This window comes from Punica granatum, chromosome 6 (assembly GCF_007655135.1).
Source record: "Punica granatum isolate Tunisia-2019 chromosome 6, ASM765513v2, whole genome shotgun sequence".
Classification (NCBI taxonomy): Eukaryota; Viridiplantae; Streptophyta; class Magnoliopsida; order Myrtales; family Lythraceae; genus Punica; species Punica granatum.
In genome coordinates, this window is record NC_045132.1 from 17019188 (window position 1) to 17045542 (window position 26355).

At 38.3% G+C, this 26355-nt stretch overlaps 1 protein-coding gene and 1 long non-coding RNA gene across 2 annotated transcripts; one reads left to right on the forward strand and one right to left on the reverse strand.

Moving 5' to 3' along the window:
- Positions 1–4408: 4408 nt before the first annotated feature.
- Positions 4409–5752, reverse strand: LOC116211918. The gene is made up of 3 exons (XR_004157778.1): positions 5414–5752; positions 5233–5305; positions 4409–5146 (listed from the first exon to the last, which is right to left on the reverse strand). It is a non-coding gene; the product is annotated as an uncharacterized LOC116211918 (long non-coding RNA).
- A 2712-nt stretch (positions 5753–8464) lies between these two features.
- LOC116212204 lies at positions 8465–9598 on the forward strand. Its single transcript, XM_031546774.1, has 3 exons — positions 8465–8477; positions 8603–8781; positions 8894–9598. Exons 1-3 carry the CDS (start codon positions 8465–8467, stop codon positions 9425–9427), a joined length of 726 nt encoding a protein of 241 aa, XP_031402634.1. The 3' UTR covers positions 9428–9598.
- Positions 9599–26355: the final 16757 nt, after the last annotated feature.

Consider the following 26355-nt stretch of genomic DNA (forward strand, 5'->3'; position numbering starts at 1 on the left):
TTCAGGTCTTCGGGTTCTCCACCAAATACGAGACATATCTTCAACAATCACCACCTCGGCTCGTATTCAAACAAGTCCACATCGATCTAGTCTCAACCTGCTTTGTCATAACCCTTCACAAGCTCCACCTCAGCTTACGAGACATATCTTCGGGTTCTCCACCAAATACGAGACATATCTTCAACAATCACCACCTCGGCTCGTATTCAAACAAGTCCACATCGATCTAGTCTCAACCTGCTTTGTCATAACCCTTCACAAGCTCCACCTTAGCTTACGAGACATATCTTCGGGTTCTCCACCAAATACGAGACATATCTTCAACAATCACTACCTCGGCTCGTATTCAAACAAGTCCACATCGATCTAGTCTCAACCTGCTTTGTCATAACCCTTCACAAGCTCCACCTCAGCTTACGCGATTGCTCAAGTCCAAGCCACCCTTGGACTCGTCCGAGGTGTCGGGCTCCCTCAACTTCACTATGGTGCACCCTTCGAAGCCGACCTTGCGACAAGTCATATTCTTGACTTCAGCATCACATGATACTACCAACTCCGCAAGCCCACAGCATTCCAGCAATCTCAATCGCTCACTCTGCTTGTCTCCCGCTCGAACTTCCACCATAGAGATATCGGCCTCCATTCATATTTACCTTGAAAAATCTCCAAGCTAAGCTGAGTTACTAGAGCTTTCATCCCAAGCTCCACCTTCCTCTTAGGTTTTTCCACTTGTCCTCGACATGTGCTCTCGATCTGCTTGACCAAAACTAGAACATTAAAAGCCACATTATTGATAAGAAATTTTGAGGCTTACCACGAGCGTGCAACTTGTGCTTTTGCACCTTATTAATCCCGAGCAAGTCACCCCCATCCCCAAGTGACTCCAAGTGCTTTTCTTCAAGAGTCGACCAATCGATCGTTGTCGTCGAAGCTTTTCCTTGTAGAACATACAGGCCATTCCGTAACAGTCTCTTCATTACCACGAGAGCGCCCTTCGAGATTCTTACAGCTCCATCTTGGCACCTGTACTTATAGCCAGGCTTGTCAAGAGTACCCAACGAGATCATATTTTCCTTTAATCCCGGGACAATGCTTAACACCAGCCAACAACATCTCACCACCATTAAATAACTTGATTCACATTTCACCCATCCCGACAACATCACACGTGTCACCATTAGCCATAAGGACTTTCCCATCTTCTATGGATCGATAAGTAGAAAATAATCCTCTATCATGAAAAACATGAAAAGTGCATTCCGAATAAAAAAAATCCACATGATACTTGAAATACCAGATATAGTGAGAATCTTGGCACCTACATTCCCGACACCTAATGCTGTCAAAATATCTCCTTCTTCGCAGCCATCTTATGATATTATTGCATTCCCTGAGAACTCACCTTGCTTGCCTCTTCGCCTTGGACAAATCCCTCTTGAGATGCCTTCCTCATTGCAATTCCAACAAATCGGCTTTCTACCCCTTGACTTGCTCCTGCCACGAAACCCATTCTTGCTCGATCTGCCTCTTGCTATTAGGCGTTCACCATTGCCTCCATTATGCTCCATCACCTTCTTCTACAACTCCTTTGAGTTCAACGATGCCTTGACATCTTCTAAGATGATGCTTGTCCTACCATATAGTATGATGATATCCACGAAACCCTCATATGTTTCTGGGAGAGAACACAGTAACAATAGAGTCTGATCCTTGTCTTCAATCTTGACCTCCGCGTTTGTGAGATCCATCACAATCTTATTAAAGATGTCCATATGATCACTTACGGAGGTCCCTAGACTCATCTTCAACTGGTACAATCATTGCTTTAAACACAACCTGCTCGTCGGGGACTTCTGCTGATATAGCGATTACAGCTTTGCGCACACTTTCGATGTCGAGTCCTAGTTGCATACCTCCCATAGAACTTTATTTAAAAGGCTCAATTGAATGACACTCGGAGCCTTCGACATCACCGTCTTTCTTTTCGCTAGTGACAGGTCCATGGGCAGCTTCTTCTCTCCTTTTAGTGCTCCTTCAAGGCCATAGTGCATCAACAAAGCCTTCATCTTGATCTTCCGTAGCCCGAAGTCATTCAATCCGTCAAACTTATCCACCTCGAACTTTGCTCCCGACATCTTCACTCGCTCCAAGATCATAGCTATGATGCCAATTTTTGTGGAAGATGCCGAATTAGAGGAATTTAACTGAAAAGTAAGAACAATGAATATCGGGATATACATGGTAAAACCCTTGGAGTGAGGGAAACATCCACATACAAAGTAGGAGATTCTACTAGATTGATAAACCGGAGATTACAATCTCGAGATCACACTTGTGTTTTCTAGTCCCCATCACATGATCCAATCGAGAATAACCTCAAAATCCTCTAAATTCTCACCACTTTCTAGAGATTCCAAGAGAGTAAATTCGAGAACTCTCAAGAAGATTACCCGTGATTCTTGCACAATGTGCTGTCTTGATACAAGACTATCTCCCCTCTAAATAGATATAATACTTTCCTGATATCTCAAAAATATCCTAATATAATCCAAAGGTATTTTTTCCTTTGAAATATTCTGTAGATATTCTAAAATTATCTTTAATATCCTCAAGAGATAATTTCTCTATTTAAGGATCTAAGAGATACAATAAAATTCCTATAAAATAGGAAATATAATCTCAGAAAAATTTGAGATCTCGCTCCTTCCTTTTTTGTTCGATCTCGATACCGATCTTCGAGTCCTTGAGTTCTCCACCGAATATGAGACATATCTTTTTTTTCCTCTTTTGCTTTTTCCAACCAGTATCTCTATGATCATGGAAATGCTTTATGATATTTTCGAATTTTTTAGTAACTATTCTGAAAATTGTTTAGAGTGCTTTTTAATTAGAGGGGAAAAAAAACGAGAATTCTCAAGTGTGTTTCCCAGTGTATTTAGAACGTTTGTTCTAAATATATATATATATATATATATATATATATCAACAAATAAAATTTTTTCAACATCTTTAGGAGCCAGCTCGACTAGATTAGTTGGGGTCCAATTAGACTTCCGGATAACATAGTTCACATAAAAAAAATTCAAGATCATGTTATTAGATTTAGTGCCTAACAATATTTTTCAGAAGAACTTTCCACAAGTAAACGTTTTAAGCAGCTGCATCCCATATTTCCTTTTAAAATGAGCAAGTATTATTTTCTTTTGGTAGAAACCACGATATCAAGAAGTTTAATTAGACCCCAACTAATTTAGTCGAGCCGGGGTCGGCTCACAAAGGGATAAAGCTCTCCCAAAGTAAATTTTCTACATTCACAAGTACTCGAATCGAACCGCTTGAACCAACCGATGTTGATAGTGAAAAGTTTTTTAACTTGAATATATTTTACCCTCTTCTATGGTCTACGGTTATCCATGGAGTAATTTTAGACTGACCCTTAAAATCATCATGACTGGTTCAGGCTACACTACGCCAAGATTAAAATTGGCAACCCTCCCAAGAATTATTACGTGCAGCTCTAAATTTTGGGTAAACTGTGTTGATTGCATTGGTTGCTCCACCGAAACCGAACTCTTGGTATGATTTCCGAAACTCACACATGTTCTACATATCGGAACTCGGCTACAGTTAATTTCGCTTTTGATACATATAGAATTATATACGCGTTTAGGTAATTAATTGTCAGTGGAGGTTCATGATATTCTGACAAATGATTTGATCAAGAGATCACGGCAAAGCAGCCGGAAGTAAAGTTTTTTTTTACTGATCATGATGGCATCACTTGTTTCAACTATTCTAGAAAGTAAGTATCTGCTAGCATGATAAGATTGCCACGGTTTCAACTTGGCATTCTTCTTTATTCGCCATCCTTTCATCCTTTGCAATTAATGTCAAACAAAGGATGCATATTATTCTCTACGAATCACATCTCCCAACATAATATTGTTTCTCTTGCAGCGTTATAGGGCTGAGTTTTCCCAGCGTGAAGTTTGAGCTCGCTGGTTAGCTTAGTTTGACCGCATATCCTGAGGATTATTTGTTCCGTGAACCTGTAAGTCGAGTCTGAATTACTTGCCTAAATTACGATGCCAATAAAAATATTCCCGTTTGAGTCCAATATCTCCGGTTTCCTTCGAAGATGAAAATTGAAAATTCTCCACTGAAAAGTTTGTCCGTTCCATCTCCAGAATCAAAATGTCATTTTTCCTCCTGGGTGATTGTTGGTATATAATAACAAAGGCCCCTCAATATCCGAAATATTATTCCTAGTGCATGTATTATTGGATATGAGTAATTAACTCTTTATTGTAATTTATAAGCCTTTAGTATATGCATTGATTTTCAGAAAGATAATTAATTATGCAGCCCTTTATATATATGTACTAGTTGGAAGGCCACCTGCGTTTGCGCATGGTGTGATCTCCATTGGGTTTCCGTATCTGCAATTTTCTTTCAAAACAATAAAGTGTCACTATATAACATCTTTCATTTTAGACTTCTTGAGGTACGGAAAGGCTCTAACAGCACAAAAGCTTGTACATGAGACACATACTTTTTTATTTTTTATTTTTTTTTATAAGAAATGAGACATATACGTAGTAAGCTTATTAAAGTGTGGAAAGGCTCAGATAGCAATAATAATAATAATAATAATAATTTATTGACCACAAGGGTTAGTTCAAACAGTTCGGCGATTGTTCGTTTAAGTAAGGTCTCGAATTCGAGTTGTTATTAGCGCAAAAAATCAACGCCGAAAGAGATTTAAACCCTTAATGGGCTAATCCGACTAATTTGGATTGGTCGGGTTCCAATTGGACTTCTAGATACTTGGTTTCACATGGAGAAAAAAATAATTTAGTGATCATCCGATGGTCAAAAAAGTAATTACATCATATAATGACTGCATCATAGAATCCCCGGTTGGGCAAGGTTACGCTCAGTAAGGAGCGTGGAGAAACATGTAAGATGGATGAGACCAGCCTTGTAGAATACTTCGTCTAGCTCTCCATTGAACAATGCACTGAGTTCTGCACTGTATTTGCTCTTTCTCTGCTTGCAAGAACGGCTCTTATCTTGCGCTTCTTCTGTCCAGCTAACATTCTTGAATAATAGTTGTTGGACCAACTGCGCTTCAAGCTTTTCAATGCTTCCAATATACGAAGGAATAGAATATAATAAGTTGAACCATTTAATTAAGTGCCTATTACTCTATAGGAATGTATGTCAGCTTACCTCCATCCATGATAGCATGGACTTTCAAATGCGAATGTGTAGCACAAGTAGGTAATTGCAGAGCTGGCCATATCTTAGCAAGAGCAATCTAAGGGCATTAAAAATCATATATACAGGAATATACAGTAGAGGCATCAAAAGCGGAGGAAGGGAGTTGAGTTGGGTTGAATAAGGCACTTACAAGAGGAGACACATACTGGGAGGACAGCGGAAGCGCTCTTTTGGGGCCTTCCGAAGGGTAGAACAGTGAAGCCGCAGGGAAAGGAGGGGAGCGCGTATCCCTATTGGGGTTTCTCCGAACAATACAACAGTGAAGGCGCAGGGACGGATCGGAGCGCCTATTCGGTATGGGTCTGAAATGCAGCAGCGTTTCGAATCGGCGAGAGAGTTTTGAATCGGCCAGAAGGAGGCAGGGGAAGGGAGGGAAGAAATAAAGCGCCAACGCAAATGTGTGGGTTCTTTTGCTCTGTTAAAGGCGTGAAGGTGTGCGGGAGTTTTCTTATTTCAAAAGGCACTTCTCTCTTGTAAATATTTGGAGGAAGCAAGTGTTGGGAAAAGGCCTCTATACAAATATGAGCAACTGGCAAGGGCATTACGGGAATTAATAAAACTCGAGAAGCAATTGAAAGGGCATTACGGGAATAAATAAAAATTGAGAAATAACACGGTGAACTCCCCACTTTTATAAGGGTTATAGATTATAGATATATTCGCTCATTTTATATAATTTGATTGTTATATCATATATTTTCAGCTTGTTAGTTTTGTTCCTGTTGATTATCTTAAACATGACCAATAACAGAAATGCAAAACCTAATAAGCTTGCAGAATTATAAAAATTCATTTTCTGCTAATAAGCCACTTACTTTAATTTCACATATATAAATCAGTTCTTGTTTATGCTTTTCTTTTGGTTACTTAAATTCAAAACGCTTATAAAAGTTTTGAGAAACCTGAAGATGGACAACCAATTTATATAAATTAAATGGAGATTTTGCAAAGTGATATTGCCTGCATGTAACTTAATCTCATAGCGTCATTAATGTTGTTATATATATTTCCACATTTGTACGAGTTTTATAATTGACATGCTTAAGCATGCATAAGATGATAAATATACAAACATTACAGCACGGTTAAAATAACCACAAAAAGCTATTTTGCTACAAGAAAGTGAAAGTCGGTGCATTGGTTGGATGAAGCAACCACCGGCGCTTGGTCCACATGACATAATAGTTTTGGGAGGTGCGTACATTTGGTGAGATCAACTTGACTTTATGTCTGCGCGAACATCACGCAATCTCATTTTATTATATATTTCTTTACTGGATTGCCCTATTAATTTTTTCGTATTTCGAATGTTTAACGAAGATACTCTAAGAATTTAGTACGATTAGCTAAATAATGATTAACAGCATTATTATAATCCTTTATGCCTTCGACTTGCAGACACAGTACTTTCCAATAAGCTTGTTGTCTATGACCTTAAGAATCAGACAGTTGGATGGGTCGATCATGACTGTAAGTACTGTTACATACAATTTCTTATGTTGTCCTTCCTATATACTGAATATATTTCAAAATTGTTTATTTGGCCGCCCAACTTTTGCTTTTCTTAAAATGCATTCAAAATAACCAATAAGCATTTTTCAAAGTTTCACTTCATAAAATTGCTCTTTTAGAAAAAGAAATTGGAAATTTGTCTTTGTCTTCTAAATTAATTGAAACAACATTGGAGAATTCAGTGTTCACATTCATAAAGTACATTTGCCTCGTTCTTTTCTAAAGGCGCTTTTCCTCGTACGTGAACAGGCCCTTTCAAGCTTATATATAGACAATAACATAAAATGGTGTATGATTGATTATCCTCCTCTATTTACGTACACACAATACATATTTTTTTTATTTTTTTTATTTTTCATTTGCAAAAGTCGCTTATTGGTTTTACGGTGCATTAAGTCTTTTCCTTTTCCCTTATGGAAATTTCAAAACATTGTTTCAAGTTCATTGGCCATCAAAGTCATAGGCGAGAAATCCGGTGCAATACATTCTGTGGATGCCCACAGTCTAAGTCCACGTAGGCATCAATCTAAGAAAGATTGAAAACATTGATGTGGGTCCTCCTTTCAAACTATCGTCCTGCAAAGTTTAACCTTGTTGTCGAATAAAAGGAAGAAGAAAATATATACATTTTATGTATCATATTCTCTGTATAAAATTATGGATTGTGAAATTTCATTCCCAAAAAGAGGAATCTAGAGATCACTCCTTGGCCTATTTAATAGAATGGACGTACGGAACGAAACTGAAATGCAACGGTGACAACGATCCTACAATTAGACTACCCGAATCTCACACAAGTCACTTTATATAACCAGTGGGAGTGCCACGTCCGTTGCACGTGATTTTTTGTCTTCATGATTTTACTATATTAAATTTTTATTGTGAGTGCACAAGTATAAGAAGTCATGAAATTGTGCTACGTTAAGTTTTAAATTTTAACTCCAAAAAGCAAATTTCAATAGTAAAAGACAATTAAGAGTTAGGTTGGTGCAAAATTATATCCGTTTTCTGGCCAGGGCCCCCCCAGCCTTCCTTTCCCTTCTCCATCACATCCCCTGCAACTGTCGCGCCTACCCCTAGCTTCAGGTCTGCCAAAAACTGTGCCAGTTTGCAGAGCCATTCGCCATCAGAGAGTGGAATCGGACTCCTCTTTTGACTTCCGCGCTTCACTCCAGCTTCCCCTCACGGTAAAAGAACGCGAAGGACGCTCCACCGACGCCTCCAGCTCGCATCTTCGATTAGCGACAACGAAGAAGGAGCCAAGGCGTGGGTCAGTAGCACAGTTGGTTTGTACGTTTGTCAGAGAGATTGGCGCCTACTCGATCACTGTTTGTGGGAAATAGCACTCTGCCTCCGTGAAGGGGACCCCAGCGGCATAGCTCTGTCTCCTACTTCCTCTTCTTTAAGAACGCCTCCTACTGACGCTTTTCAGCCACATCTCGACACCAGTGAGGCATTCTTCCGCTCCCCTAGCTCTCTCTCGTGATTCTACTCCGAAGCCCTTGCCCGTCTGCCTGCTGTTGCTGTTTGTATTTTGCTATGTTGACTGAGCACGTCGAAGAATTGTTGCTTGCTTTTAGTCATCTCCTCTTTCATGTGATTCATCCGTTATTTTTGTTTGCGATGTTCATGGTGTTTTCCTGCTTCTGTTTGGAAGTTTGCAACAGATATGGCTCCTAAGGGTGACAATGTCCTTGACTGGAATGAGTCGATGGAGTTGGCTTTCATTCATGTATTGTTGGAGAAGTTCAGAAGGACCCATACGACCTCCTGGAAGCAAAAGGATTGGGAGGAGATGAATGCTGAGATGGAGAGGCAATTCCCCGGAGTTCAACTGGGCATTGTGAAGTTGTCACAAGAGTGCCAGAGACTGAAAACCACGTACAAGCTGTTTTATGCACTAGTCCACCATACTGGAGTCTGTTGGGATATGAGGAAACAAACACTGTCAAAGCGAGTCCCGATATCTGGGGTAAATTTATCAAGGTTAGACAGCTTCCGATCACTATATATCTTCTGTTTGTGTTTATACCGTGTGTGAGATGCCTTTATACGAACTAAGGAAGACTACTGCAATGATCTTTTTGTCAACATGCAGAAGAACGAGAACTACGAGACCTTTCGAAGCAAGGGCTGCAAACACTACAAACTGTTGTGTGAACTTTTCAGTTCGTCCACTGCTACCTGTGCTTTTCGGATCTCCTCTACCGATCCACCAAGGACAGCCAAGCGCTGTGGGAAACAACAGGTCAACCTGGAAGAATGGTCCGATGAGAGTGATGACCCATGGTCCGATGAGAGTGACGACCCAGTCCATGTTGTTGAAGAGCCGATCATATCTGAGTCACGGCGTGGAGTGCATGAAAGGCAGTCGTCCAGAAGCTCACAGCTACAGGAGTGTATGGAGTTGTTCAAAGCCAGTTTCGAATCAAGGAGCGAGTCGGTTTCCAACAAAGAGAGACATAGCATCGAGGCAGCAATGGCGGATTTGAATGAATTGAAATCGACAGTCTCAATGAAGGAGTACCTCGCAGGCAGTTTAGCTCTCAAGGAGGAGACAATGAGGCAGGTGTTCATGTGCTACCCGGAGGACGCACGAAGGGCATGGCTTCAGACCCTTATTCCCAACTGAATGGCCGCGGGATCGTTTACCATCTTATGTTCTTTATGACGCTCTTTATGTTGTCGCCACAGTAAACTCTTCTGTTTATGTTCTTTATGACCCGCTTGATACTACTATGTGGATTACGTGTGTTTGGATATTGGTACCTTGTGGTTTTTACGTGTGTTAGGTTTTTTCGAATTGAATATGTTCTGTTTGTTTTGTGCGGTAGACTATTTTTGCATGCTATATTTACAAATTGCTTTGATTTAGCGTTAACGTGTTCAGGCAATTCCTTCCATTGTCATAGGCGTGATTTCAAAAGCCAACATGCCGAGAAATGCGAGTTCTTCGCGTAATCACTTTGACGCTGTTGACGAGGACGACAATCATAGGAGGGAGCAGTGGTTTATGCTTACATTAATGCAAGTTATGGCCGCCAAAAAACACGGACGAAGGAACATCCCGTGTAGAACTTCCCTACTCCAAGGAAGAGAGTACACGGTTGAAGTGTTAGCTCATGAAGTCAGATGTTTCAAGAATTTCATAATAGAACCTCACATTTTTAGCAACCTTTGTGACACACTTCGAAAGCATTGTATTATACATGACACTAGGAATGATATCACAGCTGAAGAGATGCTAAGAATGTTCTTATTGATTATTTGTCATAGTATTCGATATGCAGTGATAGTGGAACTGTTCCAACATTCTAAGAAAACGGTGTCACGGGCATCCATAACTATCCTCCACGTAATTCATGAATTATCACCAGCCTATATCACCCGAAAGAACGTTGCTATGCAGATCAAATAATCGACCCTGACCACATTGGTCACCCGAATGAATGTATGTGTGGAAAGAATGGGGCCCACCAGTTTGACTCATGGAAAAATAGAATTGTAAACTACACTCTCAAAAAAAAAATCGTAATTTCTTCCAATAATTTTCCCCATGCGGTTGTTTAAGGTATTTTGATCTTGACCCAATTTAATGAGAATTCAGTAAGTTCATTGTAACTACATGGACGTAATTGGTAAAGTTTGTGTCAGTACCTGTTGTGTTGCTTGAATAAGGTCATTAATAGAACACCCAATATTTTTTTCTGCAGCATCAAATATTGTCAACTGAGACTCTGAGCCCACTGCAAACCATCATCCACGACTATTTTTAGCATCTACCTAGAAGTAGTTTGATAAGGAAAATTGTTACATGCATCAGAAGATATATGTATGTGTGACACCTAATTTTGGCCCATGGCACAAAGCGGGATCATATGAACAAAATTGAGCTCATGGGCAAAATGGTCAAAGTCAACCGGAACAACCAGAGCCTAATTAGGAAAATTAGCAAAAAAGGGCTTACGAATGCTTAACAGAGCAAAGCACCAGGAACAAAGCAAGAACAGAGGAAAAATAAACAAAAATCGATCCGGTCAAACTTGTCAATGAAGGATTAATGGTCAAATTCGATCAAAGTCAAAGTCAAAATGGACAACTAATAGACTCGACTATTACTCACAATTGACCGATGCAAGACTGGTAGCATGCACTGTTTCAACAATCGAAAACTGATCGAGTCTGGTCAAGAGCAGTTAAAGCGTCGATTAGAGAAGTCAAATCAATCAAAATCAAATTGGTCAACATTGGTCAACTATTAACCAAAGGTCAACCTTAATGGGCTAATTGAGGGATTCACTCATTGGGATTTTGATTGACTTGAAATTTTTATGGAAGGTAGGGCACATCGAGAGATCCACTCTGAAATTTCGTGGCACCCATACCTTCTTCCGAATCCCGAGATATGACATCTTGAAATTCCTGATTAAGGAAGGACCAAAATCACTGCTTCTCTGTACTTTGAGAAATGGTAAAATTGACCTACATAACAAAGGCAATTCATGCTAAAACTATTTTTCCCTAGAAATTCATCGAGTTCATGACGTCTGGACATAAAAATCACCCCAATAGCTTATCGGACCTAGGAGATAAAATTCTGGGAATTCGGAATGCCACAGTGGTGGATCCGAGACAGCCCAGTCTGAAATGTAATCACACATTTCAGGTTCGATTCAAATCCAAATGGCACAATTCTTGAGCATGCGCAATCGAGTCAGGATCGTTTCGAAAGGTATCCCGACCAGAGACTCTATTCGAGCCGAGAGAACGAGAATTTAAAGTGAATATTGCGCACAGATGTGAACAGTAGACGGGCCTGAGCAGTCGGAGGAAATATCAAGGCCAACTTCTACGGACTCCTGACTTCTTGAACTTTATGCCCATGAAAAAATATTGGGGTGTCACGGAGGGAATTTAGCCCAGAATTGTCGATAATTCTAGACTAGTCCAAAAACGACCTTTATCGAGGCACGAATTTTTTGACATGCTTCCCAAAGTTGAAACGATCTGAAATTTGAATGGCATGTGTTTAACGCATTACACTTTCAAGTAAAAATGCAATCTTGTACAGGGGGAAACTTAGTCTTTTCCCTAAAATTCGCTAAACCTCACTGCCCTAATCTGAAACAGTGACAGCCCTTGGATTTGAGAGTTTGGATGCGTTAATCATGTTTAGGAGTCGATTGGATGATCCCGGTGTTCACATGATTGGTTTGAAAATTGAGATGTTCTTCGTGTTCTTGAGTCCTTCTTGAGGTTGTATGAGTTTTGATATATTTTGGAAGAGGTTGAGATGAGATTTGTTGTTTGTGACTTTTTAATCCAAAAGAAGCATCTATTAGGATAGTTTAAGTGCTTATTAAACTGGAACCATGCAAACCGGCTAACTCACTTAAATCAGGCTCAAAGGACATAAAAAGGAGTAGAACCGGTTTAATGTGTAAGAGTGCTTTATTTTAAGTGAACCGGTTCTATTATGTTGTGTGGTGGGCCCGAGCCCATTAGGATATGAGTGAGAGCGATCAAATCAAAAAAATGGGTCCAACGCCCAAGCCCTTTTCGAAAATAACAATAATTAAGTTGGCTTGAGTGAGCGTGGAAGTCGGATTAGAATAGACTTAAGTTAACTCTTTAAGACCCATATCGGATCGATTAGAGTTGATTTATTTCTATTCTAATTCGATGACTTCCGGTCACAAACTGGATGAATCTATTGAATTCATCATGGGCCCAAGACCTATCATCAACTCTATGAATTCATTTGTACCAGTCTTGGGTCCTTTAAGGGATCCAAGTTGACATTTGTGTAAAGAAATGAAATAGACTCGATGAGCACGAGTGGAAAAATTAAATTGGACCAAGAGAAAGTCATAAATAAAAAAAAAAAAAAGGATTTGCTCGGACATGTTAGGATTTAAATAGAGAAAATTACGTAAAAATTAGGGGTTTTTACCCCAAAAGGCCTATGGTTTAACGATTTTGTCAAATCTATTATATGCTTTAAGAATTGTAAAATATATCTCATAGTTTACATTTTGCTCCAAATCTATCCCGACTTATCTCAATTAATGAAACATTACTTTTTTCAATTATATCCCATGGTTTTAATTTCTTTTCAAATCTATCTCATAGTTTTAAATTTTCTCTCAAATCTATCCTGAATAAAAAAAGGCCACAGTGGCAAGACCGGTAATTGTTGACGGAGATATGACGGCGGGATAGATTTGGAGAAAAATGTAAACCATGAGATATATTTGACAATTTTTAAAGCATATGATAGATTTAACAAAATCTATAAACCATGAGCCTTTTGGAGTAAAAACCCCTAAAAATTATTGGGCTTTAAATGAATAATTGGATGTGAGCTCACTCAAAGACCCACTCCCATCAAAATCAAGTAAATTGGTCATGCACGAAAAATCAATTAAAGAATGTCTATAGGATCATCTATAATGGGCTTAAATTGATCATAGGAAGATAGGTGGGTTTGGACCTACATAAGGCCCAATTTTGGATCATGTATAGAAAATCAATTAAAAAGATGCACATAAGATCATTAATGGGCTCAATTAATCGTAGGAAGATAAGTGCACTTGGGTCTAGGTAAGGCCCAACCTAAATCAATTTGGATCATTATGCATATCCATGTAGGATTTGGTTCATGGAAAGACCATAGTTCATCAAATCCATGATCATGTTCAAGCCCAAGTCGGGCCCATATATGCATTTCATATAGACGCATGTCCAAAAAGAGCCCGAATTGTTCGATTTCAATTAGGGTCGTGTGAGATTGCGGAAGAACTTAATCAACTCGATAAATAATTAAAATATGGTAAGCCTAAGACAAGTAGGGTACCGAAAGGGCATATGATTTGGATATCACGTGTAATAGAACTCCCGAACCCATTCTTGGTTCGTAGACCTACAGTTAGAGACATAGGTGGTAAAGTTGGCTACAAATCTATGTCTTCGGGCGACTAATCGGTCCGGGGTTCTAACAACCCCGAATAGATAGTGGCGACTGCCTCACTTCGATTAATCCGGTTGGATTATGACCCAAGTTTCATTCTATGTGCGAATCCAACGTTCGCACGGTATGAGAGTAGAGATGATCTAGATGATTGAATTTTTTTGGGAATAAGGAATTATCACCTTGTTTGTAGGAGTGTCGTTTTATGTAAGCTCTGTTCTTTTTCTATGGGTCATATATATAATTAGTATTTGTTAATTTTTAATTAATAGTATCATCATTTTATGCTAACTTCATGTTCAAATTTAAAAGTAATATATATGATTACATATTAGATGAGGTTGTTATCTTAATATCTTTTCATTTTTATAGATATATAGATATGGTAAATTTCTTCTTAATATTTTTCAAATTAATTTTTTCATTTTTTGCAAATGGAGCTATAGCAAAATTTTAAGGTGTTTTTCAATTAATTATTGAATTATTAAATGATGACATGGTAGGAACATTATACAACAATGTCGAGAATTAAGTGTATAAATTGACATGAATATGATATTTAAATAGTAAACAGGCAATTTCGTCCATGACTTTCGCAAATTGTATCAATTTCGTCCTTGACTTATTATTTATATCAATTTGGTCCCCGACTTTGCACTTTTGCATCAATTTAGTTCCTGATTTTTTTAGTTACATAAAATTGGTCATCGACTTTACACAGTTACATCAATTTAGTCCATAACTTTGCACGATTACATCAATTTAATTCCTGACTTTCGCAACACAAGTCCCTGAGTTTTGGCATTACATCAGATCGATCCCCTGGTTGCATCAATCTAGTCCGAGTAGCTAAGGGGCAGATGGCGTTACTGTTCCGTTAATTTGTTCATGGACTGAATTGATGTAACGATTGGGCAAATTGAGGTACCCCTAAAATTAAATGATGTTTGTTACATCAGTTACATCCTAATGTTGATTATATCATCCTTTCCCTCTCCCTTTTTCCGCCCGTTTGAAGACGTTTCATCTTCTTCGTTTGCTTTCTCTCTCTCTCTATCTGTCTCTCTCTCTGTGCATTCTCTTTCTTCAAGTGCAAAGCGCATTCTCTCCAAGTTCTAGTGAGGTGATCATCAAGAGAAGCCTCAAACAAGCACTATGGAAGACGATAAGCAAAAGTTTGTCTGCATATCCAGGTAACTTTCATTGTCTCTGTCTCTGTCTCTGTGTTTCGGTGAAATGTGGATTTTAAAATGATTAGATTTTTTGGGAGTTTTGATCATCAGCGCACATCCTATCCATCCTAAAGTGTTGTTGGTCTGTCAGGATTTGGGTTCATGTTTTGATATTGCTGGGTTTGTGAAGTTGATAAATATGATATTTGGGTGGGTCGATCATGATGTAATGTGGTTAAATTTTCATGTCCTGGTGTATGTGTTGGTTATACATGTTAAAAATGATTTCTTTTCACAATGGCTTTATGAAAACACAAGAAAATCTTTGTTTTTTAGGGTTTACAAATTTGAATTTGTTCTATACAGTTTGCACATGTGGAAGACTGTCGATGTTTATCTGCATCATGGAGGGAAGTTTGTTGAGGAACTCAAGGTGGGTTATGAGGGTGGTGATGTTTCAGCTTACCTTGGGATTGTGATTCTCTTCTCTCTCTGATCTTTGACCGTAGTCATTAATTATTTATTGCACAGGACAGTTCATCGACAAAGTTGAAACTCAAAAATTGAAACCATAGTGAAGGCAGACTAGTACATGCCGTTGGGTTTTTCATATGACTGAACTTACCATACAACACATATATGAGAATTAATGTATGTCATCGATATTATTGCTCCCTTAATTTTCTGGCATGAAATAATGCGATGCCGTGTCTGTGTATCGCAGTCGATCTATCGATTCTCTCCAATCTAATCCATTTAATCCTAAAATTAAATGATGTTTGTTACATCAGTTACATCCTAATGTTGATTATATCATCCTTTCCCTCTCCCTTTTTCCGCCCGTTTGAAGACGTTTCATCTTCTTCGTTTGCTTTCTCTCTCTCTCTATCTGTCTCTCTCTCTCTGTGCATTCTCTTTCTTCAAGTGCAAAGCGCATTCTCTCCAAGTTCTAGTGAGGTGATCATCAAGAGAAGCCTCAAACAAGCACTATGGAAGACGATAAGCAAAAGTTTGTCTGCATATCCAGGTAACTTTCATTGTCTCTGTCTCTGTCTCTGTGTTTCGGTGAAATGTGGATTTTAAAATGATTAGATTTTTTGGGAGTTTTGATCATCAGCGCACATCCTATCCATCCTAAAGTGTTGTTGGTCTGTCAGGATTTGGGTTCATGTTTTGATATTGCTGGGTTTGTGAAGTTGATAAATATGATATTTGGGTGGGTCGATCATGATGTAATGTGGTTAAATTTTCATGTCCTGGTGTATGTGTCGGTTATACATGTTAAAAATGATTTCTTTTCACAATGGCTTTATGAAAACACAAGAAAATCTTTGTTTTTTAGGGTTTACAAATTTGAATTTGTTCTATACAGTTTGCACATGTGGAAGACTGTCGATGTTTATCTGCATCATGGAGGGAAGTTTGTTGAGGAACTCAAGGTGGGTTATGAGGATGGTGATGTTTCAGCTTACCTTGGGATTGTGATTCTCTTCTCTCTCTGATCTTTGACCGTAGTCATTAATTATTTACTGCACAGGACAGTTCATCGACAAAGTTGAAACTCAAAAATTGAAACCATAGTGAAGGCAGACTAGTACATGCCGTTGGGTTTTTCATATGACTGAACTTACCATACAACACATATATGAGAATTAATGTATGTCATCGATATTATTGCTCCCTTAATTTTCTGGCATGAAATAATGCGATGCCGTGTCTGTGTATCGCAGTCGATCTATCGATTCTCTCCAATCTAATCCATTTAATCTAAAATTAAATGATGTTTGTTACATCAGTTACATCCTAATGTTGATTATATCATCCTTTCCCTCTCCCTTTTTCCGCCCGTTTGAAGACGTTTCATCTTCTTCGTTTGCTTTCTCTCTCTCTCTATCTGTCTCTCTCTCTGTGCATTCTCTTTCTTCAAGTGCAAAGCGCATTCTCTCCAAGTTCTAGTGAGGTGATCATCACGAGAAGCCTCAAACAAGCACTATGGAAGACGATAAGCAAAAGTTTGTCTGCATATCCAGGTAACTTTCATTGTCTCTGTCTCTGTCTCTGTGTTTCGGTGAAATGTGGATTTTAAAATGATTAGATTTTTTGGGAGTTTTGATCATCAGCGCACATCCTATCCATCCTAAAGTGTTGTTGGTCTGTCAGGATTTGGGTTCATGTTTTGATATTGCTGGGTTTGTGAAGTTGATAAATATGATATTTGGGTGGGTCGATCATGATGTAATGTGGTTAAATTTTCATGTCCTGGTGTATGTGTTGGTTATACATGTTAAAAATGATTTCTTTTCACAATGGCTTTATGAAAACACAAGAAAATCTTTGTTTTTTAGGGTTTACAAATTTGAATTTGTTCTATACAGTTTGCACATGTGGAAGACTGTCGATGTTTATCTGCATCATGGAGGGAAGTTTGTTGAGGAACTCAAGGTGGGTTATGAGGGTGGTGATGTTTCAGCTTACCTTGGGATTGTGATTCTCTTCTCTCTCTGATCTTTGACCGTAGTCATTAATTATTTACTGCACAGGACAGTTCATCGACAAAGTTGAAACTCAAAAATTGAAACCATAGTGAAGGCAGACTAGTACATGCCGTTGGGTTTTTCATATGACTGAACTTACCATACAACACATATATGAGAATTAATGTATGTCATCGATATTATTGCTCCCTTAATTTTCTGGCATGAAATAATGCGATGCCGTGTCTGTGTATCGCAGTCGATCTATCGATTCTCTCCAATCTAATCCATTTAATCCTAAAATTAAATTATGTTTGTTACATCAGTTACATCCTAATGTTGATTATATCATCCTTTCCCTCTCCCTTTTTCCGCCCGTTTGAAGACGTTTCATCTTCTTCGTTTGCTTTCTCTCTCTCTCTATCTGTCTCTCTCTCTGTGCATTCTCTTTCTTCAAGTGCAAAGCGCATTCTCTCCAAGTTCTAGTGAGGTGATCATCAAGAGAAGCCTCAAACAAGCACTATGGAAGACGATAAGCAAAAGTTTGTCTGCATATCCAGGTAACTTTCATTGTCTTGTCTCTGTCTCTGTGTTTCGGTGAAATGTGGATTTTAAAATGATTAGATTTTTTGGGAGTTTTGATCATCAGCGCACATCCTATCCATCCTAAAGTGTTGTTGGTCTGTCAGGATTTGGGTTCATGTTTTGATATTGCTGGGTTTGTGAAGTTGATAAATATGATATTTGGGTGGGTCGATCATGATGTAATGTGGTTAAATTTTCATGTCCTGGTGTATGTGTTGGTTATACATGTTAAAAATGATTTCTTTTCACAATGGCTTTATGAAAACACAAGAAAATCTTTGTTTTTTAGGGTTTACAAATTTGAATTTGTTCTATACAGTTTGCACATGTGGAAGACTGTCGATGTTTATCTGCATCATGGAGGGAAGTTTGTTGAGGAACTCAAGGTGGGTTATGAGGGTGGTGATGTTTCAGCTTACCTTGGGATTGTGATTCTCTTCTCTCTCTGATCTTTGACCGTAGTCATTAATTATTTATTGCACAGGACAGTTCATCGACAAAGTTGAAACTCAAAAATTGAAACCATAGTGAAGGCAGACTAGTACATGCCGTTGGGTTTTTCATATGACTGAACTTACCATACAACACATATATGAGAATTAATGTATGTCATCGATATTATTGCTCCCTTAATTTTCTGGCATGAAATAATGCGATGCCGTGTCTGTGTATCGCAGTCGATCTATCGATTCTCTCCAATCTAATCCATTTAATCCTAAAATTAAATGATGTTTGTTACATCAGTTACATCCTAATGTTGATTATATCATCCTTTCCCTCTCCCTTTTTCCGCCCGTTTGAAGACGTTTCATCTTCTTCGTTTGCTCTCTCTCTCTCTATCTGTCTCTCTCTCTGTGCATTCTCTTTCTTCAAGTGCAAAGCGCATTCTCTCCAAGTTCTAGTGAGGTGATCATCAAGAGAAGCCTCAAACAAGCACTATGGAAGACGATAAGCAAAAGTTTGTCTGCATATCCAGGTAACTTTCATTGTCTCTGTCTCTGTCTCTGTGTTTCGGTGAAATGTGGATTTTAAAATGATTAGATTTTTTGGGAGTTTTGATCATCAGCGCACATCCTATCCATCCTAAAGTGTTGTTGGTCTGTCAGGATTTGGGTTCATGTTTTGATATTGCTGGGTTTGTGAAGTTGATAAATATGATATTTGGGTGGGTCGATCATGATGTAATGTGGTTAAATTTTCATGTCCTGGTGTATGTGTTGGTTATACATGTTAAAAATGATTTCTTTTCACAATGGCTTTATGAAAACACAAGAAAATCTTTGTTTTTTAGGGTTTACAAATTTGAATTTGTTCTATACAGTTTGCACATGTGGAAGACTGTCGATGTTTATCTGCATCATGGAGGGAAGTTTGTTGAGGAACTCAAGGTGGGTTATGAGGGTGGTGATGTTTCAGCTTACCTTGGGATTGTGATTCTCTTCTCTCTCTGATCTTTGACCGTAGTCATTAATTATTTATTGCACAGGACAGTTCATCGACAAAGTTGAAACTCAAAAATTGAAACCATAGTGAAGGCAGACTAGTACATGCCGTTGGGTTTTTCATATGACTGAACTTACCATACAACACATATATGAGAATTAATGTATGTCATCGATATTATTGCTCCCTTAATTTTCTGGCATGAAATAATGCGATGCCGTGTCTGTGTATCGCAGTCGATCTATCGATTCTCTCCAATCTAATCCATTTAATCCTAAAATTAAATGATGTTTGTTACATCAGTTACATCCTAATGTTGATTATATCATCCTTTCCCTCTCCCTTTTTCCGCCCGTTTGAAGACGTTTCATCTTCTTCGTTTGCTTTCTCTCTCTCTCTATCTGTCTCTCTCTCTGTGCATTCTCTTTCTTCAAGTGCAAAGCGCATTCTCTCCAAGTTCTAGTGAGGTGATCATCAAGAGAAGCCTCAAACAAGCACTATGGAAGACGATAAGCAAAAGTTTGTCTGCATATCCAGGTAACTTTCATTGTCTCTGTCTCTGTCTCTGTGTTTCGGTGAAATGTGGATTTTAAAATGATTAGATTTTTTGGGAGTTTTGATCATCAGCGCACATCCTATCCATCCTAAAGTGTTGTTGGTCTGTCAGGATTTGGGTTCATGTTTTGATATTGCTGGGTTTGTGAAGTTGATAAATATGATATTTGGGTGGGTCGATCATGATGTAATGTGGTTAAATTTTCATGTCCTGGTGTATGTGTTGGTTATACATGTTAAAAATGATTTCTTTTCACAATGGCTTTATGAAAACACAAGAAAATCTTTGTTTTTTAGGGTTTACAAATTTGAATTTGTTCTATACAGTTTGCACATGTGGAAGACTGTCGATGTTTATCTGCATCATGGAGGGAAGTTTGTTGAGGAACTCAAGGTGGGTTATGAGGGTGGTGATGTTTCAGCTTACCTTGGGATTGTGATTCTCTTCTCTCTCTGATCTTTGACCGTAGTCATTAATTATTTACTGCACAGGACAGTTCATCGACAAAGTTGAAACTCAAAAATTGAAACCATAGTGAAGGCAGACTAGTACATGCCGTTGGGTTTTTCATATGACTGAACTTACCATACAACACATATATGAGAATTAATGTATGTCATCGATATTATTGCTCCCTTAATTTTCTGGCATGAAATAATGCGATGCCGTGTCTGTGTATCGCAGTCGATCTATCGATTCTCTCCAATCTAATCCATTTAATCTAAAATTAAATGATGTTTGTTACATCAGTTACATCCTAATGTTGATTATATCATCCTTTCCCTCTCCCTTTTTCCGCCCGTTTGAAGACGTTTCATCTTCTTCGTTTGCTTTCTCTCTCTCTCTATCTGTCTCTCTCTCTGTGCATTCTCTTTCTTCAAGTGCAAAGCGCATTCTCTCCAAGTTCTAGTGAGGTGATCATCAAGAGAAGCCTCAAACAAGCACTATGGAAGACGATAAGCAAAAGTTTGTCTGCATATCCAGGTAACTTTCATTGTCTCTGTCTCTGTCTCTGTGTTTCGGTGAAATGTGGATTTTAAAATGATTAGATTTTTTGGGAGTTTTGATCATCAGCGCACATCCTATCCATCCTAAAGTGTTGTTGGTCTGTCAGGATTTGGGTTCATGTTTTGATATTGCTGGGTTTGTGAAGTTGATAAATATGATATTTGGGTGGGTCGATCATGATGTAATGTGGTTAAATTTTCATGTCCTGGTGTATGTGTTGGTTATACATGTTAAAAATGATTTCTTTTCACAATGGCTTTATGAAAACACAAGAAAATCTTTGTTTTTTAGGGTTTACAAATTTGAATTTGTTCTATACAGTTTGCACATGTGGAAGACTGTCGATGTTTATCTGCATCATGGAGGGAAGTTTGTTGAGGAACTCAAGGTGGGTTATGAGGGTGGTGATGTTTCAGCTTACCTTGGGATTGTGATTCTCTTCTCTCTCTGATCTTTGACCGTAGTCATTAATTATTTACTGCACAGGACAGTTCATCGACAAAGTTGAAACTCAAAAATTGAAACCATAGTGAAGGCAGACTAGTACATGCCGTTGGGTTTTTCATATGACTGAACTTACCATACAACACATATATGAGAATTAATGTATGTCATCGATATTATTGCTCCCTTAATTTTCTGGCATGAAATAATGCGATGCCGTGTCTGTGTATCGCAGTCGATCTATCGATTCTCTCCAATCTAATCCATTTAATCCTAAAATTAAATGATGTTTGTTACATCAGTTACATCCTAATGTTGATTATATCATCCTTTCCCTCTCCCTTTTTCCGCCCGTTTGAAGACGTTTCATCTTCTTCGTTTGCTTTCTCTCTCTCTCTATCTGTCTCTCTCTCTGTGCATTCTCTTTCTTCAAGTGCAAAGCGCATTCTCTCCAAGTTCTAGTGAGGTGATCATCAAGAGAAGCCTCAAACAAGCACTATGGAAGACGATAAGCAAAAGTTTGTCTGCATATCCAGGTAACTTTCATTGTCTCTGTCTCTGTCTCTGTGTTTCGGTGAAATGTGGATTTTAAAATGATTAGATTTTTTGGGAGTTTTGATCATCAGCGCACATCCTATCCATCCTAAAGTGTTGTTGGTCTGTCAGGATTTGGGTTCATGTTTTGATATTGCTGGGTTTGTGAAGTTGATAAATATGATATTTGGGTGGGTCGATCATGATGTAATGTGGTTAAATTTTCATGTCCTGGTGTATGTGTTGGTTATACATGTTAAAAATGATTTCTTTTCACAATGGCTTTATGAAAACACAAGAAAATCTTTGTTTTTTAGGGTTTACAAATTTGAATTTGTTCTATACAGTTTGCACATGTGGAAGACTGTCGATGTTTATCTGCATCATGGAGGGAAGTTTGTTGAGGAACTCAAGGTGGGTTATGAGGGTGGTGATGTTTCAGCTTACCTTGGGATTGTGATTCTCTTCTCTCTCTGATCTTTGACCGTAGTCATTAATTATTTATTGCACAGGACAGTTCATCGACAAAGTTGAAACTCAAAAATTGAAACCATAGTGAAGGCAGACTAGTACATGCCGTTGGGTTTTTCATATGACTGAACTTACCATACAACACATATATGAGAATTAATGTATGTCATCGATATTATTGCTCCCTTAATTTTCTGGCATGAAATAATGCGATGCCGTGTCTGTGTATCGCAGTCGATCTATCGATTCTCTCCAATCTAATCCATTTAATCCTAAAATTAAATGATGTTTGTTACATCAGTTACATCCTAATGTTGATTATATCATCCTTTCCCCTCCCTTTTTCCGCCCGTTTGAAGACGTTTCATCTTCTTCGTTTGCTCTCTCTCTCTCTCTATCTGTCTCTCTCTCTGTGCATTCTCTTTCTTCAAGTGCAAAGCGCATTCTCTCCAAGTTCTAGTGAGGTGATCATCAAGAGAAGCCTCAAACAAGCACTATGGAAGACGATAAGCAAAAGTTTGTCTGCATATCCAGGTAACTTTCATTGTCTCTGTCTCTGTCTCTGTGTTTCGGTGAAATGTGGATTTTAAAATGATTAGATTTTTTGGGAGTTTTGATCATCAGCGCACATCCTATCCATCCTAAAGTGTTGTTGGTCTGTCAGGATTTGGGTTCATGTTTTGATATTGCTGGGTTTGTGAAGTTGATAAATATGATATTTGGGTGGGTCGATCATGATGTAATGTGGTTAAATTTTCATGTCCTGGTGTATGTGTTGGTTATACATGTTAAAAATGATTTCTTTTCACAATGGCTTTATGAAAACACAAGAAAATCTTTGTTTTTTAGGGTTTACAAATTTGAATTTGTTCTATACAGTTTGCACATGTGGAAGACTGTCGATGTTTATCTGCATCATGGAGGGAAGTTTGTTGAGGAACTCAAGGTGGGTTATGAGGGTGGTGATGTTTCAGCTTACCTTGGGATTGTGATTCTCTTCTCTCTCTGATCTTTGACCGTAGTCATTAATTATTTATTGCACAGGACAGTTCATCGACAAAGTTGAAACTCAAAAATTGAAACCATAGTGAAGGCAGACTAGTACATGCCGTTGGGTTTTTCATATGACTGAACTTACCATACAACACATATATGAGAATTAATGTATGTCATCGATATTATTGCTCCCTTAATTTTCTGGCATGAAATAATGCGATGCCGTGTCTGTGTATCGCAGTCGATCTATCGATTCTCTCCAATCTAATCCATTTAATCCTAAAATTAAATGATGTTTGTTACATCAGTTACATCCTAATGTTGATTATATCATCCTTTCCCTCTCCCTTTTTCCGCCCGTTTGAAGACGTTTCATCTTCTTCGTTTGCTTTCTCTCTCTCTCTATCTGTCTCTCTCTGTGTGCATTCTCTTTCTTCAAGTGCAAAGCGCATTCTCTCCAAGTTCTAGTGAGGTGATCATCAAGAGAAGCCTCAAACAAGCACTATGGAAGACGATAAGCAAAAGTTTGTCTGCATATCCAGGTAACTTTCATTGTCTCTGTCTCTGTCTCTGTGTTTCGGTGAAATGTGGATTTTAAAATGATTAGATTTTTTGGGAGTTTTGATCATCAGCGCACATCCTATCCATCCTAAAGTGTTGTTGGTCTGTCAGGATTTGGGTTCATGTTTTGATATTGCTGGGTTTGTGAAGTTGATAAATATGATATTTGGGTGGGTCGATCATGATGTAATGTGGTTAAATTTTCATGTCCTGGTGTATGTGTTGGTTATACATGTTAAAAATGATTTCTTTTCACAATGGCTTTATGAAAACACAAGAAAATCTTTGTTTTTTAGGGTTTACAAATTTGAATTTGTTCTATACAGTTTGCACATGTGGAAGACTGTCGATGTTTATCTGCATCATGGAGGGAAGTTTGTTGAGGAACTCAAGGTGGGTTATGAGGGTGGTGATGTTTCAGCTTACCTTGGGATTGTGATTCTCTTCTCTCTCTGATCTTTGACCGTAGTCATTAATTATTTACTGCACAGGACAGTTCATCGACAAAGTTGAAACTCAAAAATTGAAACCATAGTGAAGGCAGACTAGTACATGCCGTTGGGTTTTTCATATGACTGAACTTACCATACAACACATATATGAGAATTAATGTATGTCATCGATATTATTGCTCCCTTAATTTTCTGGCATGAAATAATGCGATGCCGTGTCTGTGTATCGCAGTCGATCTATCGATTCTCTCCAATCTAATCCATTTAATCTAAAATTAAATGATGTTTGTTACATCAGTTACATCCTAATGTTGATTATATCATCCTTTCCCTCTCCCTTTTTCCGCCCGTTTGAAGACGTTTCATCTTCTTCGTTTGCTTTCTCTCTCTCTCTATCTGTCTCTCTCTCTGTGCATTCTCTTTCTTCAAGTGCAAAGCGCATTCTCTCCAAGTTCTAGTGAGGTGATCATCAAGAGAAGCCTCAAACAAGCACTATGGAAGACGATAAGCAAAAGTTTGTCTGCATATCCAGGTAACTTTCATTGTCTCTGTCTCTGTCTCTGTGTTTCGGTGAAATGTGGATTTTAAAATGATTAGATTTTTTGGGAGTTTTGATCATCAGCGCACATCCTATCCATCCTAAAGTGTTGTTGGTCTGTCAGGATTTGGGTTCATGTTTTGATATTGCTGGGTTTGTGAAGTTGATAAATATGATATTTGGGTGGGTCGATCATGATGTAATGTGGTTAAATTTTCATGTCCTGGTGTATGTGTTGGTTATACATGTTAAAAATGATTTCTTTTCACAATGGCTTTATGAAAACACAAGAAAATCTTTGTTTTTTAGGGTTTACAAATTTGAATTTGTTCTATACAGTTTGCACATGTGGAAGACTGTCGATGTTTATCTGCATCATGGAGGGAAGTTTGTTGAGGAACTCAAGGTGGGTTATGAGGGTGGTGATGTTTCAGCTTACCTTGGGATTGTGATTCTCTTCTCTCTCTGATTTTTGACCGTAGTCATTAATTATTTACTGCACAGGACAGTTCATCGACAAAGTTGAAACTCAAAAATTGAAACCATAGTGAAGGCAGACTAGTACATGCCGTTGGGTTTTTCATATGACTGAACTTACCATACAACACATATATGAGAATTAATGTATGTCATCGATATTATTGCTCCCTTAATTTTCTGGCATGAAATAATGCGATGCCGTGTCTGTGTATCGCAGTCGATCTATCGATTCTCTCCAATCTAATCCATTTAATCCTAAAATTAAATGATGTTTGTTACATCAGTTACATCCTAATGTTGATTATATCATCCTTTCCCTCTCCCTTTTTCCGCCCGTTTGAAGACGTTTCATCTTCTTCGTTTGCTTTCTCTCTCTCTCTATCTGTCTCTCTCTCTGTGCATTCTCTTTCTTCAAGTGCAAAGCGCATTCTCTCCAAGTTCTAGTGAGGTGATCATCAAGAGAAGCCTCAAACAAGCACTATGGAAGACGATAAGCAAAAGTTTGTCTGCATATCCAGGTAACTTTCATTGTCTCTGTCTCTGTCTCTGTGTTTCGGTGAAATGTGGATTTTAAAATGATTAGATTTTTTGGGAGTTTTGATCATCAGCGCACATCCTATCCATCCTAAAGTGTTGTTGGTCTGTCAGGATTTGGGTTCATGTTTTGATATTGCTGGGTTTGTGAAGTTGATAAATATGATATTTGGGTGGGTCGATCATGATGTAATGTGGTTAAATTTTCATGTCCTGGTGTATGTGTTGGTTATACATGTTAAAAATGATTTCTTTTCACAATGGCTTTATGAAAACACAAGAAAATCTTTGTTTTTTAGGGTTTACAAATTTGAATTTGTTCTATACAGTTTGCACATGTGG